This window comes from Acomys russatus, chromosome 23 (assembly GCF_903995435.1).
Source record: "Acomys russatus chromosome 23, mAcoRus1.1, whole genome shotgun sequence".
NCBI lineage: Eukaryota > Metazoa > Chordata > Mammalia > Rodentia > Muridae > Acomys > Acomys russatus.
Window position 1 is genome coordinate 24261244 of NC_067159.1, and position 25554 is coordinate 24286797.

Sequence of the window (25554 nt, forward strand, 5' to 3'; positions counted from 1 at the left end):
GGGAGCAGGGAATCATCTAGTTTTGATTTCATACTAGTTTAAAAACTAGACAACTGCAAAGAAGCCATGATCTTTACATGCAGCATACTAAATAAAGGTCTTAATCTATAAATTGTGTCTAACCCAGTTTCAGTTTTTCTTTAAAAAGTATCTTATATGCCAATATTTTTAAACCATAGGCCGCGGTAAAACAAATTTTGCTCAGAAATTTTCAACTTAGAGAAAAGAACTGTAGTTCTATGTTAAGTCGGTACAAGAGATACAATAGACCTTTTTTCTTTCTTTCTTTCTTTCTTTCTTTTTTTTTTTTTTTGAGATAGGGTCGCTCAACCTCAAACTCACAGTGATCCACCTGCCTCTGCCTTCCTCATGAGTACTGGGATTAAAGGCATGAGCCACCATACCCAGCCAACAATACACTTTTTTCTAAGTAAGACTTTGTGGTTACTGATTGGTTTTCTCAGAATTATGTGAAACTAACCGATTGCCTGCTAAAGCTTGTAGAATTTTAACTGAAAGCCTATAATTATATTGTTTGTATATAATGCTAAATATAAGGTAACTTTTAAAATTGGTAATATATGTGTCTTCATATGACAGATCTTTAAGTATATGTTGTATTTTAAATCTGTGCAGTGAGCTGGCCGAGCTACTCAGAAGGGAACCTCAGTGTCACCTTTATTAAACCTGGAAGTGGGGGCGCATTTTTGATGTGTCTATGAGAAAACAAAACCTTCGCTCATGTGTGCAGATATTAGCCTTGCTTGTGGGCGTCTCTTCCACTCTCGGCAGTGAAAGAAGCCCAGTTGTGGGCTCATTTCATGAAAGAAATGTTCATGTCTGGAATTTTTAAACGATTTGGTTCTTTTATTCCAAGTCCTTATATTATTGGATAACTTTTTAAAATGAGATTTTTGGGGGTCTGGAGAGATGGCTCAGTAGCTACAAGTATTTGCTGCTCTTGCAGAGGGTCCCAGTGCCAACTTAGTAGCTCACAAATATCTGTAACTCTAGTTCCAGGGGATCCAATGTCCTTTTACATACACATAGGCAAAATACATTTGTGTGTGTGTGTGTACATGTATAAATACTCCCAAGTAACTAACTGCTTAAAACAAAAAGCCAAGTTGTCAATATTGTGTATGACAAATATATTTGAATGTAGTGACCCAAAGTAGATTTTTAGTATAATTTCTTTCTTAGTAAACATTTAAAAAAGAGTATGTAGCCAGGAGGTGGTGGCGCATGCCTTTAATCCCAGCACTCGGGAGGCAGAGGCAGGCGGATCACTGTGAGTTCTGGGACAGCTTGGTCTACAAAGCGAGTCCAGGACAGCCAAGGATACACAGAGAAACCTTGTCTCAAAAAAACAGTCAAAAACAAAAGGAGGAGGAGGAGGAGGGTGTTAGCTTACTACATTTCCACAACCCGGTGGTGCCTTACTCTGCAGCACTCTGTGACTTGGGATTCATGCCACAAGTTTACCTAGATTCCCACCAAAGAGCCTGGAGACACCAGAAGGGCCCAGGTCTCTCACAGGCTAGATTCATGTGCTGTGAACTGTGGAGACTTTGTTTTGTTTTTGAGGCAGGGTCTCTATGTTGTCCTGGAGCTTGCTACATACACCAGGCTGGCCTCTGCCTCTCTGGAGTGCTGGGATTCTAGGTGCACACCACAGTGTACTGTCCCGGAAGACCATATTGATGCCGAGACACTAATACCCATTTAAGGATGGCCGATGGCCAGTGCTAGGGCATGAATCATTGATAGCTAATTGGTGCTCTGCCTGAGAAAGGCCGTCTAGACATGTGAGCTGTGTGCTTGAAATGGCCATCTAGACATGAGGCTTTGATCCCGTCATGCCAGTGATGGGAACATCTAGAACCTAGAGCATCACATTAAATAAATCATGAATTATTTTTAAAAATACATAAATGTAAAATGAAAACCAACATTATCTTGTATTGCCCAGGCAGTTTAGGTGAAAACCATAAAGCTATTTTGTCCACTCCCCATGTGTAGTTCAGGCTGTTCTGTGTCAGGGCCAAGTAGTAACCAAAATTAGGATCTTGCTTTTCAGAGATAAAATTTCTAAGGCTCGTCTTAGTCATGTCTTTATCTAAGTGTTTCCCTCTGGGCTACCTACCAAGTATTTTCATTTTTGAAATGTAAGCAACTGATCACTGATGTATATCGGCTGGCAATTCACCCTGCCAAATGTACATAAATAGTATTGTTAAGTTTCAGGGGAATTCAAATCACTTGTGCAATTTGTGTTCTCATTCTCAAATGCACCAGCCTTTGATTCTAAGCCTATTTTTCCAACACTTAATTTCCAATGTTTCAAACTTAATTGCCTCTCTTTTCATCATAAAACTGAGGAAGGAATATGTCAGAGTTTGATTTTTCAACAATATGTAACAATATTTTTAAAGTTTTCAGATTGAGGGAAGCAGAAACTAGAAATAATTAACTATTCTTATGTGTCCAGTAGTGTACTAAGTCAAAATATAACACATTGTTAAAAATAATCTTTATTTTGCTTATATTACTTAAAATGTGAGGCTTTGGGGGGGTTGAATAATGGGAACATCCTAAAGCATCGCGTTGATTTTGAACCATTTAAATTCAAATAGTATGATTTGAAAATAAATTGAGTTACTTGAAGAATCTAAGCCATAAAGTTATTCATTCACTCAGTAGAAATGTGTGCTGTGTAAGATGCTACAGATGGACACACAATCCTGTCTTTAAAGAGCTTACAACATATTCATGAGAGGAGAGCAGGCCATGTAAAGCAAAAAAGGCTATCTCGGTTGATGGCAGAAATGGGGAAAAGGTTGGAATGTTGAAAGTGACTATGGGTGGAGGCTAACAAGACTTTCCTAAAGGAATCAACTTAGCATCCATCAGGTTTGGACAAGGTGTGCTGAGCATTATGGGTAGAGATCCTTCTCTGCCTGATTTGTAAATATGTAAGCATGCCAGTGCAATGAAAGCATCTTTAAAACCTTATTCTGGGCTGGGGAGAGGACTCCATGGATACCTCACAGGGCAAGCATGAGGATGTGCGTTTAGATTCCCAGCATCCACAGTGGAGCAGTGATCCCCGCTCTGGGAAGCACGCAGCCTGACCAATCGGCAAGCTTCAGGTTCACTGAGATTGTATCTCAAAAAATAAGGCGGGGTGTACTAGAGGAAGCTACCCAGTGAGGAAGACCTCTGTCTCCTCAGGCGTGTGCAAGGGCACACAAGCACACGAACAGTTACACATTTAAAAGCCTTGAGATCTCAGTAAGAATGGAAAATTCATGTATAAGAGACTAGCTAGGCGGTGGTGGCACACACCTTTACCCCAGCATTTGGGAGGCAGAGTGCTCACAGGCAGAGCTCTGAATTTGAGGCCAGCAAGTTCAAGGCCAGCCTGAGTTACAGAGAAACCCTATCTTGAAAACAAAAAAGAAACTAAAGCTTTGTCCAATTGTCATGTGTTCCCTCCTCCCCCAGTTAGGATATGGTTGTATGTCCCCCTTGCCAAGATGTGCTTTGTTGGAATGTATGTCATATGTGGTTTGAGTATGTTCTCCCCGCCCCCTTTGTTTTCTTGTTTTTCAAGATGGTTTCTCTGTAGCCTTGACTATCCTGGGCTCGCTCTGTAGACCAAGATGGCCTCAAACTCACAGAGATCCACCTGCCTCTGCCTCCTGAATGTTGGGATTACAGGCAAGCGTCACCAAGCCTGGCATTTCTCCCATTATTTTAAGATAGTTTGTGTCTTAAAGTAATTTACTTTAAGTCAGCTCTTTCCCTTTCTTTGTTCAGTCCTTATTCTTGCATTGTGCATTCCCCTCCCCCTTGTATCATTAGAATTTTTTTTCACCTATATCTTTGGAGTAGTATGGTCTGGATCTTAAATGCCCCACAGAGGGCCATGTGTTGGAGGCTGGGCTTGGTCCTTGGTTGATGGAGCCGTGGGGATGTGGTAGAAACCTTAGGACATGGGGCCTGGTGGAAGTTAGGTCATTGGAATTTTGAAGAGGGATGGGGCCCTGGCCTCTCCTCCCTCTATACATCTCAGCCACGATGTGGCTTTGTTGTCACATACTCTGCACCACAGTGACAGCGATAAGTGACATGAACCACAGCCTTTGAACTATGCACCCAAACAAATCTTTGAAGTTGTTTAAGTCAGAAGTCTTGTCATGGTATCAGACGGCTGACACGCATGCAGTAAACTCTGTAGGTTCTGTTTCTCAGAATATATTTCATACTCAATCTCTTTTTATCCTTGAGGTCCTGGAGACAGCCCAGAGCCTCCACTGTGAGGCCAGCAGGCCCTTTGCCACTGAGTTACCTAACTCGTGCTCAAATGATCATTTACATAATCCTCTGCTAGTCTCTCTCACCATCTGAAGAGAGTACTCTGTCTACTTCCAGAGTATACATACTCCTGCCGATGAACATCTGCAGTTTTCTTCCTAGCAGCAATCTGTCCTCTCTCTAGTTGCTTTTGGTTTTTTAATTTGCATTTTTAAATTTATTTTGGTCTTAGTGGCATAACAAAGCAAAGAAATGAAAACTTCAAAGCTTTCTCATAAAAACACTAATTCCAAAAGGATATACTGATAAACACAAATAAACTTAAAATCGTTTCTTTTAGTTTTTATTTATTTGTCTTTTGAGACAGGGTTTCTCTGTATAGCCCCAGCTGTCCTAGAACTCACTCTGTAGACCAGACTGGCCTCAAACCCAGAGATCCATCTGCCTCTGCCTCCCAACTGCTGGGATTAAAGGCCTGCACTACCACAGCCCTCTTTGACCTTTTAAATGAAAATACAAAAACAAAAGACTTGGAAATATTTCAAACAAAAAAACTGGACACAATTTTCTGAATTTGTGTTTCAAAAGATAGCATCAAGAGAATGAAAAGACAATTCCCAGAACAGGTAAAACTGTTCAGAGACCTTATCTGATAAGGTACAACAGAGTACATAGAGTTCTTACAACTTAGTAAGAATGCCCAATTAAAAATATATTAAAGATGAGTGCAGCCTTTTCTCGACAACAAAACCCTGGGCAGCCAAGAAGACTGCTGAAAGATGGTCAACATTATTATCATCAAGGAAACGTAGGTTAACTAGTGAGATGTCACTAATGAAAATGTAAAGATGGACGACAGCCAAGTGCTGATGAGGACACGATGCAGATGTAACTCATATGATGGTGAGACCAAAACTATCCCTATGGGAAATACCCAGGCATTTCTTTTACCGTTTGTTTGAGACACAATCTTGTCAGGTCGCTCAGACTGGCCTGGGTCCCCCTGTCTAAGTATTACAAGTGTCCAAGTTGCAAGCCATGCCTGGTTTTGGCATTTCTTAGTGTACGCTCAGCATATGGCATTATTCCACGCCTAGCCAGTTCTTCAGATTGACGATATCGGGCTCTCCATGGCTATTTGGGCCAGAAATCTCCTTCATAGTTCTCATCCTAGCGAAGCAGTGAGCTTCCCACAGATGGCTGAGAGAACAAAATAGAACCCTCTAAAACCTAAACTGAAAAGTAACAGCCCCTCACTGCTGTCATAAGGTTTTCATCTTCTTCACTTTTATGCCACATAGGCTGGATGGATACTCATGGCACACAATGGTTGCTTGAAAACTACAGACCACACCCAATTCTTCAGGAAAAACAAAAACAACCACTGCCCCCAACTTCCTAAGCATGAGTTTCGTGGGTTTCGTTTGGTTTTTTGAGCCTTGGCTGTCCTGGACTCACTCACTTTATAGACCAAGCTGGCCTCAAGCTCACAGACATCCTCCTGCCTCTGCCTGAGTGCTGGGGTTACAAGAGAGCGCCACCGCGCCCAGCTGAGTCTCGTGTTTTTACGACAATTCTTTTTTTTTTTTTTTTTCAGAGACAGGGTTTCTCTGTGTAGCCTTGGCCATCCTGGACTCACTTTGTAGACCAGGCTGGCCTCGAACTCACAGCAATCCGCCTGCCTCTGCCTCCAAGTGCTGGGATCAAAGGCGTGCGCCACCACGCCCGGTTCTTTACGACAATTCTTAACATTCAAAACTTGATCACTATGTATAAAGGGAACAAAGAGGAGCTACTTTGTGGGAAGTACTGTAAGCTTTGTCACAGGTAAAAACAGTCTTGGCGGGCTTTACCCTTGGACACACCATGGACATCTTGAGATAGACTGGGTGGAGCCATCCTGGGCCTGGAATTCAAGAAGCAGATCTGGGGACTCTATCTGGACTATTGTTTTTCTAATCGACCCTCAATGGGAGTAGGAGACCGCCCTTCTCAGCACGTGAGGCAGGCAGGCAGAGAGGAGAGAGCAGCAGCAGGTTCAGACCAGGCTTGAGCGCTACAGGCCAGACCAGCACAGAGGCCAGAGACACCTAGGGACTCGTCCTGTGGAACAGATACCGGAAGGTTCACTCTTTTTCCCCCTTTAACCTTTTTTCCCTCTTGTGTAAGCTAGTAGAGCCTACACTACTTAACTTGGAAGCAATGTATCCGTGTAAAGATGTGTTTTTAGAAAAAAAGTTAGTGTTTTAAAAGTGAAGAATAGATTTTATGAACTACATCTTTTCTTGCTCCCATTAATTCCTTTACCCCTTCTTCAATCCCTTTCAACATATTCTAATTCTCCATCTTTCATTCGCAAAACAAAACTGTGGTGGCGCATGCATGCCAGCACTTAGGCACAGATCGGTGTCATCTCTGTGAGTTCGAGATCAACTAAAACCCTTTTGATTCTGGCCAGTCTCTTCTGCTGAAAAACAACAAACAAACAAACACTTTTATCCCTCTCCTTCACAACTTCTTTCACTTTTTAAAAAAAGGATTACTTCGAATCCCGAGACATTTTTAGTTAAATCCCACAGCTTTCTGATTATTCTCCAAGAGCCTGGGTGCATTTAACACACATCCTTGGATCCCAATCAAATCTCTCGAAATCTCACATTTAAGTTCACAAATACTGTTTTCTTGTTTGTTTGTTTTTCGAGACAGGGTCTCTCTGTATAGCCTTGGCTGTCCTGGACTCACTTTGTAGACCCGCCTGCTTCTGCCTCCCGAGTACTGGGATTAAAGGCGAACGCCACCACGCCCGGCTACAAATACTGTTTTCTAAAAGGATTAAATAAAGTCTCCCTTTGCCTTCGGTTAAGACTCACGTCAAAGATCTTATAATCACTGCACAGGGAGAGACGGATGGTTAGCAGGGTAAATGATATGACTTCCCAATAAGTGTAAAACGGCAAGGAACGCCGCTAAGGTTGCGGAGAGCCCGAGAGAGAGAATCCGAAATAGAGGCGGGTCTGATCTTTGGAGCGGAAGGAACGATTCTCGCGAGCTGTGGTTTCCGCCGGGAATCATAAGCTCGGCCCTTATCTGACGTACTTCCGACGCGTCGGGCCGGAGGAAGCCGCTCTAGATTCCGGGAGAACAGAGTCGGGAAAGATGGTGCTCACCCGGTCCGGCGTGTCTCGGACCAAGCTCCAAAAAAGCCCCCAGCAGAAGGTGAGCGGTCCCAAGTTCCCCGGGTCTCCCCGCCACTAGGCAGAGAGGCCCCGCGGGGTAGAGGACGGCGGGGCGGGGCGGAGGAGAGCGAGGAGGACCCGAACTTTGCGCGCGTGGTCCTGCGTCGGGCCGGGCCGGAACCTGGTTGTGCCCTGGGGTTTCTTAGAGCACTTATGAGGGTTTCGGTCGTTTGCCTTGCGCAGATGAGGCCTTTTAAGCTTACTGTTGAGACAATACCAGGGAAGGTTAATTTCAGCCACCGTGGCCGAGTTCAATTTTGGAGGATGGGAGGGAATATTATTACACGTGGGGAGGCCGACTGTGACCCAGCACCAACTCCTCTCGCATATCAGAGCCTCTGATTGTGTCCTGTTCTGTGCTCGTTAAGATTGTTTGGATGGATTGTAAGGGATATAGCACACAGTCCTTTCCTGTGTGTAAAAACTCAGGCAAGCATTACACATTCCTAAACCTATCTGCTCAATTAGTTATAACTACCTCCACCCCTGGACTTCTGTAAATGGTTTGGATCCCCTCACCCCCTTTCTTTAAGTGGGAAAATACTCTTTTTAAGTTATTTCTAAAGTCTAAGTTGAAGCAAGTAAAGACAGACTTATCATGGCTTTCTCTAGTACTTTCTTAAGTTCTGCTCCCTGGAGGTCATGTTGTGTTTGCTTGCTCTCGTCCCAGCCCTATCTAAACAATATTGTGTTTGCTTTTGGTTTGCAGGGTTCTATTCCCCAAGGAATTGGGACACATTTAGACAGCAAGAAAGAGTCAGGATCCAATGGCAGTACGACTGGATCACAGATTGAAGAGAAACAAAGTTCGGCGCTCTCTAGGAGGAAGAGGAGCAGAGCTACAGGCCCACCAGCAGAGGTCACTGAATTGGCCACGGATGGAGAGACCTCTGAAGTAGAGTCGCATGCTTCTGGGATTTCTTCTGTGTGTGAGGTGCAGGAGCCCATTATAAGAGTAACTAGAAAAAGACGAGTCGTAATTGCACCCACCCCAAAGTCCAGTGTTAGGAAGAAGCAGAAACTAACTCCTCAGCATGAATCTCTAGATGAAGGAGTTGTTTCTGAAGCAGAGTCACATGCTTCTGGGGTTTCTATGCTTGTACCTTCCATAGAAAGAGGAAGCAGAACAACTAGGGCTAATTCTCAAACAGATTCGAGCCAAGAATCACAGGCAGAAGTTGTATCTGATGCTGAGTCATCCTGCTCAGGCGTTGCATTGTCTAGGATTGCAGCTGGGAGAGCAGCCAGGAATCTGCAGAAGAAAGTACAGGCCCAAGAGGAGATGAAGGATACTAAGATTACACCAGGAAATAAAAAGCAAATTTTGGGTATATCTGTGGATTCAGAAGACTCAGATATTAAACAGACTTCTCAGTTATCAGCAAGACCACTTTCTCAGATAAATAGCCTGACTTTTTCTAGTAATGGCTTTGATGATTCCATCCATAGAAGTTCAGGAAAAGACTTAACACAGAACTATCAGGATTTGTATACACAAGAGGAAGCAAAAGCTGATGTTGCATCTCTTACAGAAATCAGGAAGGAGAGTTGTAAGAGTCTTGGTGAAGAGGACCGCAAAATAATAGAGGAAAAAGAAATTAATGAGAAAGATTCCCAGTTGACTCTTTCTGAAGTTCAAGACGCCAGCCTTCAACAGTCAGTTTCTCAGAATCATGCAAGTGCCTTAAATAACAAAGGCAAACCACAGCTTTCCCGGTATGAGACTGTAATGAAGTCATTAGTGCACAAGTTTGCAGTTGTGAAAGTAAAAAGATGGGGTAACGAGAGAGGGGGCAGCATGAAGACGAAGGACTTGCCACACGTCGGTGACCATAGTGATAGTAATGTGCCCACAAGTGTGGGTGTCAGTGAAGACAAGAACAGCCAGAGTGGTGCAGTTCCTGAATGTGCTGCCAACCTATGCAAGGCTGAATTCAGCATGCCTCAGGATACAGATAGTTCTGTTTTATTATTTCTTAGCAGTGATGAAAGCCAACAGTCTGAAAACAGTGAGAATGACAAGGACATTTTGTGTTCTGTTGAAAACAGTGGCCAAAAGGAGTCATCATGTGAGGACTTGGAAGATACAGCATCCAATAGCGCACTGTTTGTAATTGACAAAACTCCTGGATTGAGTTCTGATAAGAATTTTTACCTAGAAGATACGGCACCAAGTGAAGTTTCTATTGAGGAAGAGGAAGAGGAGGAAGAGGAAGAGGAAGAAAACAGTGAAGAATCATCTGACAGTGATGAAAATAAAGATGAGTCTAGTGATGAGGAAGACTTATTAAATAACACAAAGTCTAAGCTGTAAGTACTGCCTTTAAAAGTAAATAGGAGAGGTATTGCTGAGGAGTAAACCAAGGCCTCAGCATGGCAAGCATGCCTTTTCCACTGAGCTATTTTTATTTGCATGTATTATACATAACGGTGTTTCATTATGATGTTTTAATTTGTGTTGATAGTGTATTTTGAGGTTTAATTACCCCTCATACTTTTGTTTTTCGAGACACGGTTTCTCTGTGTAGCTTTGGCTGTCCTGGATTCACTTTGTAGACCAGGCTGGCCTCAAAGTCAGAGTGATCCATCTGCCTCTGCCTCCTGAGTGCTGGAATTAAAAGCGTGCGCCACCATGCCTGGTACCCCCTCATAACTTCTTTTATCCCCACTGATGTCCATTTTCCCAGCTAGACCTCTTCCTACTCTCATGTCTTTTGGGGACATGATCCAATGAGCTTACAGGACTGTGGGTGAGGGGCTATTCACAGGCTCATGAGAAGCTTCCCAGTGCTGTACCATTGAAGAAAATGTCTCTCCCTCCCCCTGTAATCATCAACTGCCTGTAGGTCCTCAGGGAGACGTGGGGCTTCATGGGCTTCTGGACCCTCCATTAAAAAATGCTGACTGTGAGTTTCACATCATGTACCCCAGTCCCACTCATCTCCTCATCCCTGATGTGAAACTCACAAAGAATTAATAAAAGTTAAAAAACAAACAAAAACCCAAAATGTTGACTGGTCCAGTCTTATGCAGGTAATCAACAGCAACTGTGATTTCTGAATACAACTACTATTTCATATCCAAAAGACAGTATTTCATATCACTGCTCCCTGTCCCCTTCCTCCCAGTTTTACTCTCTCTCTCTCTGCCCCTTGTGGAGGAGGTGATAGAAATGTCTCATTTAGAAATGACCATTTGAGACAACTATTCTCAGCACTTGGACCAGTTTTGAGTCTTTGTAGTAACTGCTACCCACTGGGAGAAGAGTTTCTCACCATACCTGAGCTTAAACCTGAATATTTACAAGGTTAAGTAGTTACAATATTTTTAATAGGTTCAGCGTGTCTAGCAAAAAAAACCATAATGTGTTCCCCAATAGGGCCTATGTCCAACCAGAGGTTTCTGACGAACTTTATGGTACCAGGTTATGAGTTTCAGTAAGTGGCCCTCAAACTCAAGTAGGAATGTGGTTGATTACACCAATAACAGTGCACCAGGAAGCAGGCACAGCTTCTCTGACAAGTCAGTAGTGTACCATGGAGGCAGGGTCCACAGCTGAATAAGACCACTGATGACTTTTCTTCTGAAGCAGCCTGCACAGTACCCTCCAGCACTGTAAGAGTTAGCCAACAAGAAAGATGCTTCTGGCTTAGTACCAGCTTGAATTGCATGTCCTGTAACCAAAGCCTGGGATACCTTTAGCAGTGTAGTCTTAGCATCTAGCTCTTGGTGGGCAACCAAGAATCATGGTTTAAAAAAAAAGTCATGTAAAAGCCTGTGTTGTTTTGAGGGCTCTGAGGACCTCCCTGACCAACAGTTTAGAGGGAGATGAGCCTATCTTTGTTCTGGGAACAGCTTTATTCATCCACTCACAGCACTCAGTTTTTGATATATATCTGTGTCATGTGGTTGATTTGCCATAAAGGTACAAACAGCATGATTACCTGCCTATAATGTCAGTCTTCCAGCGGTAGAAATGGATCGCCGAGCAAGCCAGCTAGCTAGACTAGCTGAGTCTGTGAGCTCGGGTTCAAGTGAGAAAGACAACTTCAGTATATAAGGTAGAGAGTGATCAGGGAAGACGCGTAAGGTCAGCCTCTGGCTGCATGTATGTGCATGAATACCCACACACATGTATGGAAACATGCAAGCATAAGCACACAAAAGAATAAACAAAACACACAGGAACATAATTTTTTCATGTTAATTGTAGAAATACAAAAAAATATTAGAAAAATAATCACCTGTGGTCCCATCCATTTCCTGGTGAAAGCTGTAATATTTGAGGCGTTTTCTTTAGTAGTTGTCTTCCTGTTCTAAACTTGCTGTTCCTGGTGTAGGCCACTAGAGATGTAGGCAGCCATGTAAGAATCAGGATTAACAGTTGTCCTGGATGGCGGCATGCACCAAAGCCCGTATTGGAAACCAAACACACAAAAATGCCCTGTCTCTGAAGTTAGTTGTTTATTGTTACTGTTAGAGACAAATCTGCAGGATCCAGGTGCCTCCACCTGTGAGTTGTAGGGATATAATGTGTGTTTGCGTCTCTTTCTCCCAGGATGTGGAGTTGAACTGAATGGCTTTTCTTCAAGTTCTTTATGAAATCTGTAGGTATGTTATGTGCTTAATCCCCTTAGAAAGTCTTGGAGTCTAGATGTCTTCTCGGCGGTGTTGATTTGTTACTCACCCTAGACTTTCTTCTGAATGAATGTAGGAGATACATGATCCGCCAGTGTTTCAGGAAGTGCATTGTAAAGATAGGATGCTCTGTATCCATGTGTGATTTAAACACACAAACTTGCTGCGTTTTGTCTTAATTACATCATCTTTAAGTGATCTCTTCTTTTTCAGTCTGAAGTTGACAAGTAGCAGCATAGACCCTGGACTAAATATCAAGCAGTTGGGTGGTTTGTATATTAATTTCAATGTAGACAAACAGCAGTCTCACAAGAAAACACTAAGACAGATCAAGGAGAAAAAGAAAAACGAGGTAAGCTACACAAACTACCCCATCCTCTTTAGTCCTGTGACAAGGACTACTTTTCCTATGGCAAAACTATTGGCTCTTTTTCCATCTTGCTAGATAGTTACCCTTTGTGAATGGAGTGGGGTTTTTTTTGTTTGTTTTGTTTTGGTTTTTCGAGACAGGGTTTCTCTGTGTAGCCTTGGCTGTCCTGGACTCTCTTTGTAGACCAGGCTGGCCTCGAACTCACAGTGATCCACCTGCCTCTGCCTCCCGAGTGCTGGGATTAAAGGCGTGCGCCACCACGCCCGGCTCTTGTGAATGGAGTTTTATCTGTAAGAGATGATACTTGAAATAAACTAATTCAAGATCAACATTAATATTTCCTTTTTCATCCGCTGCTTAATAGATCCCAGGGGCCCTATTTTCTTGCTGTATTTTTGTTTAAGGTTTATATATGTATTTGGGTGCTCTGTTTGCATATATACCTGCGTAACAGAAGAAAGCATCAGATCCCATTATAGATGTTTGTGAGCCACAAATGATTACCTTTAAAGGGCAAAAATCATTCAGGACTAGATTGGTGCATTTGCATAAATTTAAGTGGGGAATAAAGATAAAATACTTACTTTGTATTTTTATAGCTTCTGCAGAAAACAGTCATTACACCTGATTTTGAAAAAAAAGATTGTGTCCCACCATACAGTGAATCAAAGCATCAACTTCAGAAGCAGCGCAGGGTGAGTAGGGGCTTACTGTTTAGATTGCTCACATGTGCTACCCCTTTGTATTTTCAGGATATGTAATACTGTGATTGTGCAGTTAAATTGTATCTGTGTACAGGACCAGAGTTCTTAATATACTAAAGGCCATAAATGTGGTTCCATCGACTTATTTGGTGTGGCTTTTCATGTCTTTGCAGCCAAATGACACATACAAATACAGTTTTGGGTTGTTTGTGCTTGGGAGTGAGCCATGGGGTCTTGGGCATGTTGGAAGCATGTATCCTGTCACTGAGTATGCCTCCAGCCCACAAATAGATCTTAAATGACCAGGCTGCAGTGATGCACACCTTTAATTGCAGCACTCGGAGACAGAGGCAGGTGGATCTCTGTGAGTTCAAGGCCAATCTGGTCTACAGAGGGAGTTCCAGGACAGCCAAGGCTACACAGAGAAACACCTGTCTTTAAAAAAAAAACAAAAAACAAAAAAGGAAAATATACCTTAAATGGTGACACCCAGCATATAGGTTCATCATCCAAACCACTTGGCTTTTTTTTTTTTTTTTTAAGAATTATTTATTATGTATACAGTGTCTGCCTGCATGTGCACACTAGAAGATGACATCAGATCTCATTGTAGATGGTTGTGAATCACCATATGGTTGCTGGGAATTGAACTCTTGACCTTTGGAAGAGCAGCCAATGCTCTTAGCCTCTGAGCCATCTCTCCAGCCCTCATTTGGCTTTTAAATGCATTGCTGTAGGCTGTGAGCTTTATTGCATAGAGTTAATGCAGCCTCCTTAGAACTTGGATCCACTTAGTCTGGCAGAGAAGAGCAATCTTGTTTTGATTTGGACATATTAAGTTCTGGACTTGTTGAGAGTTAAGTAGCTTCTGACACCCTTAAATAACTGAATTAAAAAACCTTATAGACCAGCTCCTAATGTGTCTTTATATATTACCTCTTATATGAGCTCTTTTAGACAACAAAAAAAAAGTGGAAGCTGTCTGTTCTTTCTTATCAAGTCATCACCAAGGAGTTTCATTTATGAAACTGATCCTGTGCCACAGGAATTTTGTTTGTTTTGTTTTGTTTTTTTTACTTCATTCTTTTTATAAGGATCCTGGAGGTAAATGCTTTCTGTAAGTTGGGTTTGGGGGGGTTTTGGTGGTAGTGGTGGTGGTAGGTTTTTGTTGTTGTTGTTTTTGGTTTATTGTTTATTTTGTTGGTGTTGGTTTTTTGTTTTTGTTGGTGTTTTGTTTTTGTTTTTTGTTTGTTTTGAGACAGTGTCTCATATATCCTAGGTTGGCTGTATAGCAGATGACCTCTTAAACTTCTGACCCTTTGGCCACTAATTATCAAATACTGGGGTTATAGGTGCACATTGCCCAGCCTTATTCATGTAGTTCTGAAGATCTTAACCCTAGGGCTTCATGGATGCTGGGCAAGAACTCTACCAACTGAGTTCTCTTCCCAGCCCTGTAGATTCTCCCCTTCCCAAAGGCCTAGGTTGGCATCATCCAACCTCAGTCTGTCGCAAGTATTGAGGCCACCGGTACACACAACCACACCTAAGTAATTCACACAATTTTCTGCTTTATAATTTTAGGGAAGATCACCTTTATAACACACTAGGAAATGTGTCTGATTTAGGGGAAATAGTCTCTACTCCTTTTGGGGGTGGAAAGATGGCTCGGTGGTCAGGAACACTTGCCGCTCTTATGGAGGACCAAAGTGGTTCTCAGCATCTATGTTAGGCGTCTCATAACTGCCTATAACTGCAGCTCAGGAACTCTCTGCATTCACAGGGACCGGCATACACATATATGCACACATACATATAAGTAAAACATTTTTAAATGTTTATTTTTAACACTTTTATTTCAGAAAGAGCGACAAAAAACAGCTGGTAATGGTTGGTTTGGCATGAAAGCTCCAGAACTGACAGATGAACTGAAAAATGATCTCAAAGCATTAAAGATGAGAGCAAGCATGGACCCCAAAAGGTTTTACAAGAAAAATGACAGAGATGGCTTCCCTAAATACTTCCAGGTATGATACAAACAATAGTGGTTGTGTTCTTTGGAGAGCCATGCTGTTCGCTAGTAAAATAAGAAGGATTTACATGTACATACCAAGTCTGTGGCCATGTCGGCTTCGGCTTTACAATGCTAGAGCACAACTCGAGACAGCCACCGTCTTGTAATGGTCCTCAGTATAGAGAGGTAAGATTCAAGTGGGGACTGGGATCAAGGTTAGCTGGGTTAAACGCACCAGGTCCTTGCATCTGAGTGTATGGATAGTCCTAACCTCAGAGAACAAGTGCATGCCATGTGTAGAGAAAGGAATTATCTGTTGCGTTCCTTTTCTCTTTTCAAGGTGTGGGGTCATCCCTGGGCAAGGGGTGAAAGCCATTTAAAAGCTGCTTTTTGCTGTCTCCCAGTGAACATGCAAGTTGTGTTTGTATTCTTCTCAACCCTTTTCCACTCAGTTGGCTTATTATAGTTTCCAAGTTTCTTTCCCTCTGCCTTCATCATAGCTAGTTTTGTGTTCTGTCATTTAGTTATACTTCTGAGAAACTGAGTGATTCCTGGCGACCTTTGGCATAGTCTGTATCACGCCTTTGGACCTACATAATCTGCACCCAGACTAGCTTGCCAACCCTTTGTAATTGACCTCTCATAATGTGTCACCACACTGAGCTCCCAGCCTCCTCCGAGTATGTGCCAGTCTTTGCTGTTCTTTGACCTCACTCTCCCTAGTTTGCTTGGTAAACCTCTACCTATGTAGAGCCAAGCTAAATGTCATCTTTGTTATTCTTACCTCTTTTAATAACCTGGTCACTAGGTCTTCAGGGCCAGGTAGAGTGTTTTGTTCCATGTGTATCATTTGTGCTGCAGTGTTTTTTAGTTTCTGTCTGGCTCCATCGTAGACCGTGACCCCACACTGGCATGGAGTAGATGTTCTTAGTCCTTGTTTTCTGCAACCCCTAAGCACAGTGCCTAGCACACAGGGGTCACCCTGTAAACTGCATTCGGGAAATGAACAAATGTAGACCCTTTATTGAACAGCTTCTAGGCTGGCAGTGCATGATAGCCTCTACGATCCAATAGGCATGCACAGTTCATATTGTGACACTGGGTAGACAGCAGTGCTGTTCATCATGGGTTTACTGTTTAGCACTGAAGGGTATACAATTTAGACCTGTACTATGTTGTGCTAATATCTAATGGGGCAGAGATATTCACTCTGACGGGGAAATGTCATCAGGAGCATCGTGTCCTGGTCAACAGGTGGCATGCTCTTAGTACATGTGTAATGGAAGCTGTGCTTCCCATTCCTCGCTACAAAACCCTTTAGATCTACGTGGAAATACCAACACCCAGGCACTGCATGGTTTATTTCCATCAATTCTTCATAGGTTGGGACCATTGTTGATAATCCAGCTGACTTCTACCATTCACGAGTTCCCAAGAAGCAGAGGAAAAAGACTATTGTGGAAGAACTGCTGGCTGATTCTGAGTTCAGGAGGTGACTTACATCTTACTTTTATAATATGTGTGCTTTTCTTTAAATGCACATATGCTTGTAGATTACATTTGGTGACTGTTGACTATGTTTTTATAAAAAAAATAACCAAACAAAAATAATTTAGTGTTTGACATAAAGGAAGTTAGAGCCTCATACCTATTTCTGCCAAACCACAAATCATGTAGCCTTTAAACTGCACTGTGGCCTTCTGAGAACAAGGTGAAAGGGAAGTTGAATGCCTTAGTGTTCTTGTAAAAACACTTAGTTTCTAACAGACCTCTTATCTAGAGAGCAGACTTGGAAGATCGTTGCTTTTTGTTTGTTTTGTTGAGATGGGGTCTCTTCATTATGAAGCTCTGGCTGTCCTGGAGCTCAGGGATCGCCTGCCTCTGCCTCCCATGTCCGCGCTGCCCCAGCTCTGAGGTCCTAAGACATACCAGTATTACTGTTTTCTCTGAGGAGAAACTGTTTCGCTTTGTCCTTTTTGTATTTTTACCCCACATTTATATCTAGATCTGCGTTACCTGGTAAATGGTATCAGTCTTTCAATGACAACGCTGGCTGGGGAGTTTAGTGCAGATCTGTAACTCCACTCATAGGAAGCTGAGTCAGGGAAGACTGTCAGTGAGGACAGCCTAGGATACATAGAGGTCAAGACAGCCATAGCAAGTCACCTTCTCAAAACCTTAGTAAAGCGAATTACAAACTCTGAGGACAGAGACCACTGTGGCCCTCAGCCTCCTGACACCTGGTGTGATTTATACAAGTGATTCAGTGCAGAACGTTTTGAAATTGAGTCTCCTCCCTAGAGCTGTATTGATGCTAATACCTAATACATTGTGCTTTAGATTCAGAGCATAAAGATTTGCTTTTTCCTTTCAGATTTAATCGAAGGAAGTATTCAGAAATCATGGCTGAAAAAGCAGCAAATGCTGCAGGAAAGAAGTTCCGGAAAAAGAAGAAATTTCGCAATTAAAATCCACAAAGCATTTTATAGATTCCCCTTAATTTGCTGAAGGTTATCACATAATTTGTATAAATATATATAAATATTTTGTGATTTCTGTTTGGAAATAAAGCTGACAAAATAAATCATGTGACTCTTGGAATAAAAATAGGTATATGTATAGATAATATATCTGGTTCTAGACTGTTTAAGGAAAATGAATATTAAGTATTTTAGTATGTTTGTCCAGTTTTCAGTATTTGGTTATTTAAAGAAAATACAGTTAGTACATAAAATTGTAGTACAGAATCTATTATGTTTAAAGATCTTTTTCAAGCCGGGCGTGGTGGTGCACGCCTTTAATCCCAGCACTTGGGAGGCAGAGGCAGGCGGATCGCTGTGAGTTCGAGGCCAGCCTGGTCTACAAAGTAAGTCCAGGATGGTCAAGGCTACACAGAGAAACCCTGTCTTGAAAAACCAAAAAAAAAAAAAAAAAAAGATCTTTTTCAAATGATTAAAAATATCTAAGTTATATTAAAAAAATGAACTGTGGGGTGTGTGTGTGTGCAGAATGTTGACCTTATGCTTACCTGTTTCCTCCTGTATACAAGCTATGGAGTGTAGGGTGTGGGAAGGTAACAGTATTCCTGAAGCAAACTCATGAGATACACGCAGAAACAGAACTAAGTGAAGCTCAAATAAGCCTGAGGCCATATAAAGGCCTCCCGGAAACTTTGGGATAAGAAGATCCAAGAAGGCTGGAGTTTTTCCTCAGCAAATGAAATCGGAATGATTCATTCTACTCAGGTTAGTTCTGAGCAAAACAGGATTAAACAGGATTTTCACTTGGCCAGTAGTTCGTATGACCTAGTTTACCTCAGGCAGCTAAGCTGCTACCTGGTACCCAAGGAGCATTGATCATATCCATTAATGCTACTTGGCTATAGCTCCTTTATGTCATCTGTTGGATTCCTTATTTCACTAACTATAAAATTTTATATTGTGCCTTCATCTTTTAGGGTCACAAGCAGCCTAACATTTGTTTCCTTTTATTAAAAGGAAAGAAAAAAATTTTTTTTAAAGCTGGGTGCAGTAGCACACCATGTAATCCCAGCACTCAGGGAGGTAGATCTCTGAGTTTGAGGCCAGCCTGTTCTGTCTAGTCCAGGACAGTCAGGGCTACACAGAGAAACCCTATCTTGAAAGATAAAAAAACCAAAACTACTCCAATATGTGTTGCCTCTGCATGGTTATTGCATGTGTACCAGGAGACTTGGTAACATTTCTTCCCTAAGGCTCAAGGGGCCACACACTACCGCATGATTTCTATCCTGTGGATGCTAGAATGAGCTGAAGAATTCTTTGCTTAAAAACAATGAAAGTTTGCCTGGTGTGGTGGCGCACGCCTTTAATCCCAGCACTCAGGAGGCAGAGGCAGGTGGATCGCTGTGAGTTCGAGGCCAGCCTGGTCTACAAAGTGAGTCAAAAAACAAAAACAATGAAAGTTTGGTTTTGGGGTTTTTTTTGTTTTGTCTTTTGAGACAGGGTTTCTCTGTGTAGTCTTGGCTGTCCTAGACTTTGTAGAAAGGCTGGCCTCAAACTCACAGTGATCCACCTGCATCTGCCTCCGGAGTGCTGGGATTAAAGGCGTGTGCCACCACACTTGGCTGAAAGTACTTTTTGTGTATTGTATTATTGTATATTTACCTTTACATTAACGCCCATTGGCTTGTTCTTTTTGAAAACGTGTGCATATATAAACATGTACATATGTGTATATGTGATATATACACACACAAAACATGTAGTTTGTCTTAAATGTACCTCAAACGCTTGGTACTACTGTGAGGTGGGAGGGCCTTTAGGAGGCAGGGCTCACTGAAGCTAAGTCCCTATATGGAGGGAATTAAATCCCTGGCCTCTTTGCCTTTTATTCTTTGCTCACTTTCTTCTACACATTTCCTTCCTGCTATGGACTTCTTGCCACAGGCCCAAAGTGACCACAGGTTGACAACATGGGAACATCCAAAACAAACGTTTGCTCCCTTTAAGCTGATTATCAGGGATTTAGTTACAGCAATGGGAAGTTCCTCTATTTTCCACTTGTAGTAAAGTAGGGAATGTTTTACAAAATACTTCCATCAAGTAAACTGAAAGTACTTAATAATGAGGTCACCTATTAAGTATGGGCTTTTCAAGATTATTTTAAGTCTTCCAAAGCAGAATTGTGGTCCAATCCTGAAATCCTAGCACCTTGAAGAGGCAGGAGGATCAGACATTGAAAGTCAGCTTCAGCTACATAATGAGTTGGTTTTATATAGCAATGCTGTCCCAAATGACCAAAACCTTCCAAACCGTAAATAATGTCTTAGTGTTGTAATTATAACAAGATGTTGTGTTGTGAGGTATCCAACTGCTCAGACATAGGTTCCAGACATAAAAGTCTTTATTAGTGTCTACCCTCGGTGTTTGGGTCCCTAGTGCAGTCCTGATCCTTTCTCATAGTGGACTTTGAAGCACAAAGAAAAAACACATTCTAGGGTGACAGCACCTCAAAACAGTTAGCCAGATGCGGAACCATAGAAGCCAAAAAGCAAGGTTAGTACATTTAGGGACTCTCCCAGAACTATGGACTTTGATGGATTAGGTCTTCATTCTTGATTTGGCAGGTGTTGCTGCCTATGTGATGTGCTGGACTTTAAGGCCCGAATGGTACTGCTATCATGGTGTCAGCTGTGTTAAGGCCTGGGGTCCTATTACAAAGGTAGGAACTTTACCTGCGGACCCATCTCATCTGCTTGGAACTGCTGGCCTCCACATATTTGCATCCTTCAACTTAGGATGGGGTTCTGCTCTAATAAACAGTTTAAGTTGTAGTGTAACTTGAAGGTGCATGTGATCTAATGTACGAAATGCAGACTCACCTAGTTTCCTGAAATGCTGAGAACGTGTGTTAGTCTACAGTTGGACAAACTGTAGATCTGCCCAGCATCATCACTAGCCCAGGAAAAGAACAGTTTCTGCTCAATTCAAGTTGCTTTCTTTCCACTGTAATCAGTTCTAAGACTTGTAAAGGAACATTTGTGTTTGGATAACGGGCAAATTTGACTTGGTTCATGAATGTACACTAAACAGGGTTGAGCTGACAGCTATCGCTGGGTGTGAGGTAGATCAAGTAAAGTAGTTGAAAACCTGCATCTGTCTCCTTTCACACCTTCGACTTTTCCTTGCCCTGTTCTTCCATTCTGTAAGCATTCATGGAGAATCTGTTGTTATGTCTGTGTACCACCAGGACATCTTCAGGATGTTCCAGGGACCTCAAACTCGACATGCTCATATTCTCACACACTTGTTCCTGTGTTCCTTATTTTTTGCCTGTTACGTCAGCCTTCCTCCACTGCCTTGGCTTCTTTTAAAACATAGCAATATTATAGGAGTGTGTTTTTGTTTTAATCCCAGGTATTGCGGATGTGGGACTGCTTGGCAGCAGGTGACTATGATTTGTCTCATGCTCTGGCAGGGATATGATTTTGCTAGCTGCAGATAGTTTCTGCAAATGTGTGATGTTTGGAATTCTGGGGACTTTTCAGAGATACATAAATGCTAGGGCCCTGAGAGGTGGAGGGGATTGTTGGTTGGTTGTTGGTTGTTGGCTGGTTGTTAAGTAGTCATGTGAAAGAAGAAGAAAGTAGATATCCTGATGTCAAAGATCAAACCTGTCCCAGGGAGCTTGACACCCTAATCAGTAGGAAGTAGTTTAATTTAATGCTGCTCCTTTCTGACCCCTGACTTTATTCATGGATCTCTTACTTTTCTTCTCTATTCTTTTTTCTCTCATATCTAGTGTCTCAATACGGACACAGACACATTCGAGCCGAGGAATGATAGACTAAATTAATTGAGGCTGCACAGCAGGGTTATGGCTTGGGAACGAATGAGATCAGGTGGCTGCATGCACTTAGTTTTGCATCTCGGGGCAGTGTACACGCTGCGCTACAGCCTCAGGTCTCTCGACTTTCTGAGTCAGGGTCTTTCTGTGGGAAGGACTGTAAGCTTTGTCACAGGTGAAAGCAGTCTTGGTGGGCTTTACCCTTGGGCACACCTTGAATACCTTGAGATAGACTGGGTGGAGCCATCCTGGACCTAGGGACTCTACTTGGACTATTGTTTTTCTAATCTACCCTCAATGGGAGGAGACCGCCCTTCACAGTCAGGGGGAGAGGAGAGAGCAACAACAGGCTTATACCAGGCTTGAGCATTCGTGGATTAAAAGGAGGATCAGCGAACAGGCCGGACCCGCACACTGGCCAGAGACACCTAAGGACCCATCCCATGGAACAGATACCAGAAGGTTCACTCTTTTTTCCCCTTTAACCTTTTTTCCCTCTTGTGTAAGCTAGCTGGGTTGTATAATAAAGTTTAATTGTTAAGAGCCGGGCATGGTGGCGCACGCCTTTAATCCCAGCACTCGGGAGGCAGAGGCAGGCGGATCGCTGTGAGTTCGAGGCCAGCCTGGTCTACAAAGTAAGTCCAGGATGGCCAAGGCTACACAGAGAAACCCTGTCTCGAAAAGCAAAAAAAAAAAAAAGTTTAATTGTTAAAAAACAGAGCTTACAAGTGGCAGACCTTGAACCTGTGACACTCTTGCCTCAGCCTCCTTCAAATTCGAAATCTGTGCCTCCAAGCCAGGCTCCAAGCACGTGGTGTGAGTGTGGACAGGCAATTCAAGGCTCCGTTTATTGGCTCTTCAGCATAAGAGAAGAAGGCAGTTAACACTGACCAAAGAGGTGACTGGGCTGTTATTTCAACAAAATCAATCAGTACGCTTTTGACTTTACTGGGATGGACTAAAGTTTGATTACTGTGCACTGTGTATTAGTCCCAACGTGGTTTCAAAAAACATGCTTCCTGTATACACACACATACACACTCACACACTCATTTTATTTGATGGACTATTGAGTTGTCAGCTTTGCTCAGAAACTTCTGAGTTACTCATAAAACATCCTAGTCTCACAGTTTATAGAGACTGTAGGCACATAAGCTGCCTAGAAAGCATAGGGGTCAGGTAGACTTAACACCAGCTCCAACAGGCAACAGGCCAAGTTATACTAGTCTTGGAGAAAATATTTTTGTAAAACATAAATATTTATATAGAGAGAGCTGGCCCAGACAGCAAAATAGACACTATAGGAAGACAGACGCCAAGCCTTCCTATCTTGTTTATCCGTCGGGTATTTATGTAGGATCCATTGAAGAATCTGTCTTAGCGAAAGTTTGCTCCCCTTTCTGCAAAGCAACCCAGGCAACTGTTACCAGAGCTCACATGTCAGAAGTGTTACTTCTCATAAGCTCCCAGGAAGCGAATATATACTGCTCAGCTGCTTGAGTCCCAAAGCTAGTTAGCTAAGAGTAAATGCGGCGGCCTCGCTGGCTGGCTGGCAGTAAGGCGAACTGTCTGGAGGCGTGCTTACCGTTGAAGTCTTGGGGATGAAGACTGTCCCTTAGGTTCTCCTCGGCTTCATCACTGTGTGACTCCTCGGTCTCCACTAGCTCTCAGTTGGTGAGGTCATAAGGAACTGCTAGTTCTGTAAACATTCTGTCCTTGAAGCCTACTCCTGTACCATGATAAAGCTCTTGAGAGAATGTCTGTCATGAACACAAAGGTAAGGGCTCAGAATTGGCTTTTTGTTTCTTTGGACAACAATTTGGTCATTCCTTTTCAAAATCTTTGAAACCATAAGCCAAAATAAGCTTAGTTTATCTTGTTCTGTCAGACAAAAACTAGAGATGGAACTCATTTTAGTCTCCCCAGCAATGTGTGAGGATGCCTGTTTCCCACAGCTCACAGGTTCTCAAACAAGTGGAATTTGGTTATAATTTATAAATCACAACATGTATACCCATGGCCAAGCTACTTTATTATTAAATATTATAGTAATAATTCATGATTATATAAGGGAAATCTTAAAAAAAAAAAAATACCTGGCTCTGCTAAACTGTAAAATAGTAATAAAAATTTCAGACCAATGCAGCAAACCAGAAAATCCAGAAACCAGAGAGTATACAGGAGATTAGACAAAGATGAAGGAGGCGCTACAAATTAGTACAGAGAGACAGAGGGGTCAACACCAGCAGCTCTGGGGCAGAACGCCCATTACCCAAGATATCCCAGATGGAGCAAAGGTTTACAAATAAAACTACTAAAGGAAAGTGTTTAACAATCTGGGGGCCTTCAAACCTAGAAGCTAGCTGGGCATAGTGGCATACTCCTTTAATCCCAGCACTTGGGAGGCAGAGACAGGCAAATTGCTGTGAGTTCAAGGCCAGCCTGGTCTAAAAAGTGAGTTCAGGACAGTCAGAGCAACATAGAGGAACCTTGTCTCGAAAAAAACCAACCCAAACCAAACAACAAACCCCAAACAAACCTAGACACTAGCAAACACTGACAAATTACAATATATGAATTTTGTGAGATGAAAATCAAGTTTCATAAATAAAAGCAGCACAAGTAGACTGGAAAATAAATAACATTTATTACCAATACAAGGCAGTTTTCTTTCATAAAGAATTACAAATAAGAAAAACATCTTACTATATAGCCATCCTAAGTGGGTGGGATTGACACAATAGAAAAATGAGCTCAACACAAGTATAGCTAAATTACAGAAAATGCAACTTACTCTCTATATATGGGAAAGTACTCAGAGTCATGCATAATGGAAAAAATGAGTTTAAAACTATGATTACAGTTTCCTCGCGTTTGGTAACATGGGTTGTGGGGGAATGGGCATCCTCACCCACTGCTGGGGAGAACAGAGTGAGCAGACTCTGTAAAGGGAAGCTGCCAAACCTTATCACAGAAGGCACTGATTAGCATCCCGGGAGGAACAGCCCTTTGGGCCAGCAGTACCACTTCATACTCTTGTTCACAAGAGAGCAGGCCGTTCACTGAAGCACCGTAATGGGAAAATAATGGACGTCTAAATGTCTACGTATTGGGCCTATGAAATACAACGGCACACTGCAGCTAGTCTGCCTGTAGTAACTGCCATAGGTGTGAGACTGCAAAAATGTGTTTGATAATATTACATATGATCAGGATGCTATCCGGTGTACAGAAAGCCGTAACTTCTACCTTTTAAAATAAAAAATTGAAAACATCTTCAAGTAGCCATTAGCACTACTGGCTTGTAGGGAGAATTTCAAATCTCGGACACAGGAATTACAAGGACATGTACTCTTTCCTGGACCTTCACTGACAATTTTGAAATTTTTATGCTTTGCATGAATGAAGGGTTTTGTAGGTACAATGGATTAAAAAAAAAAAAAAAACTCCATTCATTCCTACGCTTATTTACACTTGGTGAAGTGGAACGCTAACCCTGTGCAAAGTTAGACTTGTCAGAAAACGACAAGACTCTTGCCTCTATCTGGCAGGCAGAGTGTGCCCACTCCCAACACCTTTGCACTAAAATCGTGGAGGAAGAAAATAGGCAGCCCTGAAATGAAGCGTTCTGGGCTCTTTCTCAGAGCCACTGACACAGCATCTTGTAACAAACAACAGCGGTTTACTTTTTTTTTTTTAAGATCCTCTCGAGATTCTGAAGGTGAGGTGGGGGTACTTCGAATGCCCTCGGGCTAGACTGCGGGTCTGGTTTCCGTAAAGCTCCAGGCGTGGGGTGTCACGTGAGACCCAGGCCTACCCCACGCTCCCATGGAGGCCGACAACTACCGCCACCTCCTCCCTTTTTTCCCCCTTTCCTCCCAATTGGGATCAGCCCGGGTCGCGTCGGCTAATGGAGGTCCCGGGAGCTGCAGCTAAGGGTTAGCA

General features: G+C 42.5%; 1 protein-coding gene across 1 annotated transcript; it reads left to right on the top strand.

The window, feature by feature from the left end:
- Nucleotides 1-8139: 8139 nt before the first annotated feature.
- Dnttip2 (deoxynucleotidyltransferase terminal interacting protein 2) lies at nt 8140-18008 on the top strand. The gene is made up of 6 exons (XM_051165588.1): nt 8140-9866; nt 12408-12546; nt 13164-13259; nt 15131-15295; nt 16665-16774; nt 17657-18008. The coding sequence occupies exons 1-6, from the start codon at nt 8155-8157 to the stop codon at nt 17748-17750; spliced, it is 2316 nt and encodes a 771-aa protein (XP_051021545.1). The 5' UTR covers nt 8140-8154; the 3' UTR covers nt 17751-18008.
- Nucleotides 18009-25554: the final 7546 nt, after the last annotated feature.